Genomic DNA, 7,585 nt, shown 5'->3' with positions numbered 1-7,585 from the left:
GTGTGTGTGTGTGTGTGTGTGTGTGTGTGTGTGTGTGTGTGTGTGTGTGTGTGTGTGTGTGTGTGTGTGTGTGTGAGAGACCAACTTCTCCTACTCCTTGTTTTGCCAAGACACAGCTCCCATGCGAGAGGGGATTCTGTTGGAATTCCTACTCTGTGTGTGTGTGTGTGTGTGTGTGTGACTGACAGATTAATGCACATGTTTTGCTGAGTATGTATGAGGGGAAGGGGGAAGGGGGGGGGGCTGTAGAGGAGAGCTTCAGACGGACGTGTTGACATTGATCTGCCTGAACTGAATCTGATCAGATCAATAATCCAGAATGAGACTGAACACAGTTTTGTGAAGGAGTGAAGAGTTGAGAAAGAGAAACGCGCGTCTTGCAGCTGCTCATTCAGCAGCTGCTCAGATGGATGATGGGAGAAGACGCACGGCAGTTTCTTGTTCCTGGTGTAACTCACGGTGACGCCGTCCCTCAGCTGCTGATCACGTGACTCAGAATTCGTCGGCATCTTTGGCGACGCTGAAACAACACTTTTTTTTATTTCTCTCTCTCTCGTTTGGCCCAAAGTGTTTCAAACTATGTGACGTTTACAATCACCAGACAGGAAGTGACACAGATTTTAAGATGTTGACGCACAAAAAAAAACACAAACTTCCTGTGCGTGGTTTTCGTAACATCCGACTGATTCCGGTGTACGTGTGTGTTTGTGTGTGTTTGTGTGTTTGTGTGCAGGTGGGCTGCTTCGACCCGTACAGCGATGACCCCCGGCTGGGCATCCAGAAGATCAGCCTGTGCAAATACAGCAACAAGCTGGTGGTGGCTGGAACAGCTGGACAGGTGAAGACGCACGCTAAAGCAAACGTGATCGTACTGAGATCTGTTTCTGCTTTTAAACCACATGTAGAAATGATATTTAGATGTGTTGAGAGGGACCAGCAGAGCGCCGCGTTGCTGTGGGCGGGGCCACGGGAAAGGAACACTTTTAAAAAACGCCCACAGAAACAATCCAATATCCGTTCAGACGAAGACAGTGCACAGGTGTAGGTGTGGTTGGTGCGTAGGAATACTGTAGTTCAGCGGTTGAAGATTAAAGCTGCAGCTGAACTGAATGAGCCACAGTGTTTCTTGACTTCCTGCGTGTCTCCAGGTGATAGTGTTGGGTTTGAGCGACGAGCGCTCGGACCACGTGGTGGACGTGTCGGTGGTTGACCTGCTGCAGGACAGGGAGGGCTTCACCTGGAAGGGCCACGACAGACTGGAGCCGCGCCTTAAACCCGCCCCCTTCCCCCCGGGCTTCCAGCCGCTGGTGCTGGTGCAGTGCCTGCCCCCGGCCTCCGTCACCGCCGTGGCGCTGCACGCAGAGTGGAACCTGATCGCCTTCGGGACGAGTCATGGGTTCGGCCTGTTTGATTACCACCGACGAAACGCTGTGCTGGCCAGGTTAGAAACACACATACATATATACATGCATAGGACACGGGCGTCTGACAAATGAACCAAACTCGACCCAGAAAGCCACGCTCTACTTCCTGGTTGTGCCTCCAGGTGTACCCTGCACCCTAATGACTCGTTGGCGATGGAGGGGCCCCTGTCCAGAGTCAAGTCCCTGAAAAAGTCCCTACGGCAGAGCTTCAGGCGCATCCGCAAGAGCAGGGTGTCGGGGAAGAAACGCACCATCACCAGCCCCGCCAGCAAGGTAAATGACTCTCTCTCCGTTTGTACGAAGCTTCACTCAGAACAGAGAGACTGAATCCATCTGTGACAGGTCCAAGAGGCCAACGCCGCTTTGGCAGAGCAGGAGGAAATGGCGCCCGTACAGCGAAGGATTGAACCCCGGTCAGCGGACGACTCGCTGTCTGGAGTGGTCCGATGTCTTTGCTTCGCTGACACCTTCCTGCGTGACGGTGCGTTCACTTCCTGGTTGAGATTGTTGACTGGACGTAGAGCTGTCACTCTGACAGATCAGTGTTTTGTTTTTATTATTGATATTAATCATTACTCCGCTCCAACCGCCAGGTACACACCATGGCCCCACACTATGGGCGGGCACCAACTCGGGCAGCGTGTACGCCTACGCTCTGGAGGTTCCCGGCGTGGGCTCGGGCCGCGTGTGTGAGCGGGGCGGGGCGAGCGAGAGCAGTGTGTGCGTGGAGGCGGTGTTGGGCAAAGAGATTCAGCTGATGCACAGGGCTCCCGTGGTGTCGATCTGCGTGTTGGACGGCCGGGGGAAACCGTTACCGGACCCGTACGAAGCCTCGCAGGACCTCGCCATCGCACCGGATATGACCAACGCTCACTCTGTCCTCATCGCGTCAGAGGAACAGCTCAAGGTGGAGACGGAAAAACTCTCTTTGTATCTGAGAGACTGTCAGAGACTCAGGAAGTTACAGTCTGTCTCTCTCTCTCTCTCTCTCTCTCTCCCTCCCCCTCTCCCTCCAGGTGTTCTCTCTCCCCAAGGTGAGCGCCAAGACCAAGTTCAAGCTGACGGCACATGAAGGCTGCCGGGTGAGGAAGGTGGCGCTGGTGGTGTTCAGCTCCACGGCTCAGGAAGAGTACAGTGAACACACACTGGTGTGTCTGACCAACCTGGGAGACATGCACCTCTTTAACATCCCGGGCCTCCGACCACAGGTGGGGCCTAGGGGCGGGGCTTAGGGGGACGGCTGTGTGTGTGTGTGTGTGCATTTTAATGGTGTTTATAGTAACTGTGCAGTGTTATTGGTACCATTGGAAAAAGAATGATTATGTGTGTGCTCTCTCTCTCTCTCTCTCTCTCTCTCTCTCTCTCTCTCTAACTTGAAAAGAAAAGAGTGATGAACCTGCTGACGCGAACTCGCTGTTCAATACTTTGCAACTTTTAAAAAGCATTAAACAACAAGTTCATCCCAGAGGGTTCATCACTCTTAAGTGTCCCCCCGGAAACACTTCCTGTAGCGAGTATTTGCAGCTGTATCTATTAGTTTGAGTTTTGTCTGTTTTAATGTGTTTTCCTGTAGTTGCAGTGCTTTGACCTCTCAGAGCCACCGTAGCATCGCGACAGTGCTGACGATTCCCACCGCTGCTTATCACTGATGTCTTCTTTGTGTGCCCTCAGGTGCGCTACGACTGCATCCGCAAAGAAGACATTAGCGGCATTGCATCCTGCGTTTTCACCAAGAACGGACAGGGTGAGGAGATAAAAAGTGAAAACGCCGTTTCATTCAGACACTGGCAACTATAAGATGTTTAACATTTTCAACAATGAAACAAGACAACACCTCGAGACACAATGCAGGGAGAGATGAGGACAGTCAGACCAGGTGAAGGGTCAGTTCACAAGAAGTATTGTCTCACACTGTGGTATCAAGCCATGCAGATAGTTTTGGTTTTGTTTTCCAACACTCTGAGACATCTGTTTGTTTGAGACCTCGGCCTCCACCCCGGTGCAGCGGAGGTGAAACATTATATTAAAAAAATATCAACAAGAGCATTTCTCTCCAGGACAATGAGACATTTTTCACAGCTGAAGTCGTAACGGTCTAATTTAGGGTGACTCAGATGTCCATGTTTTCCAGATGTCTAGCGTTGCACTTGTTTTTGTCAACAGAGGGGGCTGGTCGTTAGCTACAGCAGCTTCAGAAATAAAGTTATCCAAATCATTTTTTTTTTTTGTCTCTAGGCAGAGAAAAGGTTAGCTGGCTCACTCATTGGTCAGGAGTTCATAACAGGCTGTGAACTAACAAAAACTAACATTCCCAAATCCTCAGAGCTGGGACTTGAATGAATAGTTTTTATGTTTGAAGAAGTGAAGAAGAAGAAGTTACTCGACTGTCTGCAATGAATCACAACCTCGAATACTCTTCTTTTGATCTGCAGACACAAGGAATATAAATAATGGAGGAACAGACAGACAATTGGACCTTGTGATAGCTTCCAATGTAGGGAGTCGTTTTGATCAATCGTCCTTCACCATAGTTTATTACAGTACAACAGTTTCCATGGTCAAAATACATGAAACCAAGACTGTTTCCCCTTTTTTATGTCATAGAAACATTATATATTTTAATTATATATTGACACTTTAGTCTAACTGCTGTTTTTTGTTTGTTTGTTTGTTTGTTTGTTTGTTTGTTTGTTTGTTTGTTGTTCCCACAGGCTTTTACCTGATCTCCCCCTCAGAGTACGAGAGGTTCTCACTGTCTGCGAAGGTCCTGACTGAGCCGCTCTTCTCTGTGCAGTTGGACCGGCCGCTAGAGCCCACACCTGCCAGGTAACACACACACACACACACACACACACACACACACCTCTACCAAATTGCATTCCTGATGTATTAATTGACGACTACAGGGACACCCAAACTCTTCCAGTTGAACTGAATGTAGGTGAACATGAGATCAAGCACACCTGAACGTTTCTTATACTGACTTACATAACTTGCATATCGCTTAATATCAGTAGCAAAGTAAGTATAAAATTTAACAAATGATGGGAAATAAAAGTGAGAGAATAGTAACAAATATATTTCATATTTTCTGAGGACCCACCCTAAGTCTATTAAGGACCCTTGGTGGTCCCTGGACCCCACGTTGGGAACCACTTGAGCTTTAGGCGCTCAGCTGCATGTGAAACCGAAGAAATGAAACTTTCTCACTGTTATTGCTTCGTTGTTGCTCCGTCCACGGCCAAAGTAAACGGCGTGTGCTCGTGTGTCTCCTCAGCGACGGTACGACAACGCAGCCGCAAGCCAACGGAACCCACAAGAACCAGATGGGTCAGGCTGAGGGTAGGTCCAAACACACACACACACACACACACACACACACACACACACACACACGCCTTCCTCTTTTTATTTCTCTCCCACTTCATCTCTCTCTCTCTTGTCTCTCTGAACCTCTTAAACCCTCGATCAGACCTGGCAGGGGTTCCCATCTCATCTCATCTCCATGGCAACCATTCAGTATGCCCCAGTTGCCTCTCCTGCCCGGCACCTCCCTCCCTGGCAGGAAGTGATGGTTGTTGTGGCGACCAGCGTAGGCCAGTTTGTTTATGTCACTGAAACCTCAGACTTTAAGAACCACTCATTCAGACGACGCAGAATGTTTTAATGTTTTTTTCCCCCATTTTGACAAATTGTAAGAATTAATGCAGCATGAAAAGAGTTTAAAGGAAGGAATGCGGCTTTTAAAGACTTAACCAGCTTTTAACTTTCTCTTTTTGATGTTGTTTTGATTTCAGTAACAACCTTTTTTTTTGCAAATACTTTTATTTTTCTCAGAGGAAAGAACGGGAGGAAGGATGTGTGGCAGCATTCGAACAACTTGAGTAAATTTTGTGAAATCGTCACTTTCCCGATCTGTTAAACTCTCTAAGAACTCTGACCTCGACACGGTGAATGTGTTTCGACACAGTTGATTATGAATTTCACAGAGGGGATAATTAAAGTATCTATCTCTCTATCTATTAGCATTAATTTCGAGTCCTATTTGAAGCCGCTGGATGAACATGTTCCCTCTCTGTGTTTGGTCTCCACCACCTCCTGAGGGAAGTATCTGGCTCTTTAGCTGCTAAATGCTCCACTGTGTTCAGCAGCTGGTCGCCAACTCCTCTCACGTTACAAGTAGTTATAACGTATTGTTCACATAGAAGTGTTTGACGAGAGCAGCTTTAAATGTTCAAAACCAAATCTGAAAAATCATTTAGTGTCTCCACCATTTCTATGCCGTAACATTTCAAGTGTATTTGTTGGGGTCAAGTCACAAACATCCTCCAGCCCCTGACTCTCTGGGTTCCTCTCTCACAGGGCAAACAGAGGGGCCCCCCAGCTCCCTGTCCTCCCCCGTCCTGGACACCCCACTGGACTCCCCCCTCAGCTGTGCTGACCTCACCCTCGACTCCACAGGAGAAATCACGGTGGAGGACGTCAGGGACTTCCTAACGTAGGCGTACACATTTACATGCACACGTACTCTCAGCTGGCGTCTTTAATTCATTTTCAGGAGTTAATTACTGGTGTGTGTGTGTGTGTGTGTGTGTGTGTGTGTGTGTGTGTGTGTGTGTGTGTGTGCAGCACTGTGGACGAAGCAGAGAATAACCTGAAGAACATTAAAGAGGAGGAGGGACGCTCGACCGGCATCCTCATCAACTGAACAGGTGAGACGCAGAGACGGATGAGCTGCTTTCATGTTCACTCACATTTCTCCTGCAAACTCAACAGTACGAGCAGATGCATGAGCGAGTGGACACACACACACACACACACACACACACACACACACACACACACACACACACACACACAGACACCTGTTTCTAATGGAGCTGGTCCAGAGTGTGCAAACTTCAAAGACTTCGTTCTGTCTGAGCGCTGCATTCCAGTAACGAGCCGTCCGCTCTGTTTTCCCGCTCGGTGCCTTTGAAAAGTCGGTGGAGCAGAAATCATTTCCACCAACTGACTGATGAGCTTTTCACCGTCTCACACTCGGGGTCACGGTGTTTGTTCCCTTGCTCTGTCCTCTGCCTGTGACCTCTTTATTCCCTTTTATTGTTTATTCACGTTTATGTTTTGTTTTGTTCAGTTTTTCTTTTCTGTTTTCTTGAGCCAGCTGTGTCTACCTCCTTTAAACAGCTGATACTGACCTCAGCTGCTTCTCGGTGGTTTAATGACAGGAACACGTTTATCATTAGGGAGAAGCTCAACATGGCGTGAAGCGATGAGACACGTTTACCTCCTCTGCACTAATAGCACTGATCCATCCAGTTCCATCAGTCTGCACCCACAGGACTCAGATCAGGAGGAGGTTGTTGTTTACGTCTCCTTCCTCTGCGCTGTTTTATAACTCTGCTGCCCCCTGCTGGTGCCATCTGAAGCTACAGCGTAACACACAAGTCAACTTAATAGTCTTTATTCATTATGTTCATTTTTTAACTTATTGAAAAAATATAAAATATTGAATTTGTTATATTTATATATATTATTAGTATTTTAGATTCTATATTAATAAGATATTTTTTCATTATTGATTAATCATTTAATCTTTAACCTTTTTTTGTTTATCTATAAAATGCTAAATTAACGCGTGACAGATGATGTCACATTTTACCAGAGCACAAAGCGACTTCTGTAAATTTTTCTGAAGAACTGCAAAACTCAAAGATTAAACTGAAACGAATCCTCACATCAGAGAAGCCAAAGCTTTGTTTTTTTGGTTTTATGAAGCTGATCTGTGTCTTAATGTTGAAAATGTTGACGTCTTGCTCATGTTCTCCTCTGATTGCTGTTGAAGTATTACAGGGAGGGGCTCGAGTGGTCTGGATGGACTTGGATTTCAGTGCTGCACCACAAAACATCTCCCATCAGCCCTCACTCGGAGCCCCAGCCAGCACTCTGCACCCTCCTGGCACAGACCGGGGAGGAAAGCCTCACTATGGACAAAGAACACATTGAAGACTCTGTTGTGGCTTCTTCTCCTGGAAGAACTGAATCTTCTTCTCCTGTAACACTTTGGAAACACACAAAGTCCAACTGAGGACGGACTCGGAGCTCACGATTCCGGTTTCAAGAACGTATCCATCTTTGACGCTCGGTGCGGATCTAGTCAG

At 47.5% G+C, this 7,585-nt stretch overlaps 1 protein-coding gene across 2 annotated transcripts in view; it reads left to right on the top strand.

The window, feature by feature from the left end:
- llgl1 (LLGL1, scribble cell polarity complex component) overlaps positions 1 to 7,357 on the top strand; it is a 34,628-nt gene extending 27,271 nt beyond the window's left edge. For both annotated transcript variants that reach the window (XM_022763942.1, XM_022763943.1), the window contains exons 13-24: positions 734 to 838; positions 1,149 to 1,441; positions 1,547 to 1,697; positions 1,767 to 1,905; positions 2,018 to 2,331; positions 2,441 to 2,632; positions 3,096 to 3,168; positions 4,136 to 4,250; positions 4,702 to 4,766; positions 5,787 to 5,922; positions 6,054 to 6,136; positions 7,270 to 7,357. In XM_022763942.1, coding sequence (XP_022619663.1) covers positions 734 to 838; positions 1,149 to 1,441; positions 1,547 to 1,697; positions 1,767 to 1,905; positions 2,018 to 2,331; positions 2,441 to 2,632; positions 3,096 to 3,168; positions 4,136 to 4,250; positions 4,702 to 4,766; positions 5,787 to 5,922; positions 6,054 to 6,132 — 1,662 coding nt within the window. In that variant the 3' untranslated portion in view covers positions 6,133 to 6,136; positions 7,270 to 7,357. The remainder of the gene's footprint in view (positions 1 to 733; positions 839 to 1,148; positions 1,442 to 1,546; positions 1,698 to 1,766; positions 1,906 to 2,017; positions 2,332 to 2,440; positions 2,633 to 3,095; positions 3,169 to 4,135; positions 4,251 to 4,701; positions 4,767 to 5,786; positions 5,923 to 6,053; positions 6,137 to 7,269) is intronic.
- The last annotated feature ends 228 nt before the right edge of the window (positions 7,358 to 7,585 follow it).

This window comes from Seriola dumerili, unplaced genomic scaffold, assembly GCF_002260705.1.
Source record: "Seriola dumerili isolate Sdu_G_001 unplaced genomic scaffold, Sdu_1.0 BDQW01000505.1, whole genome shotgun sequence".
Taxonomy (NCBI): Eukaryota; Metazoa; Chordata; class Actinopteri; order Carangiformes; family Carangidae; genus Seriola; species Seriola dumerili.
Note: the sequence above shows the minus strand (reverse complement) of the source record. Positions and strands in the feature narration are given on the sequence as shown.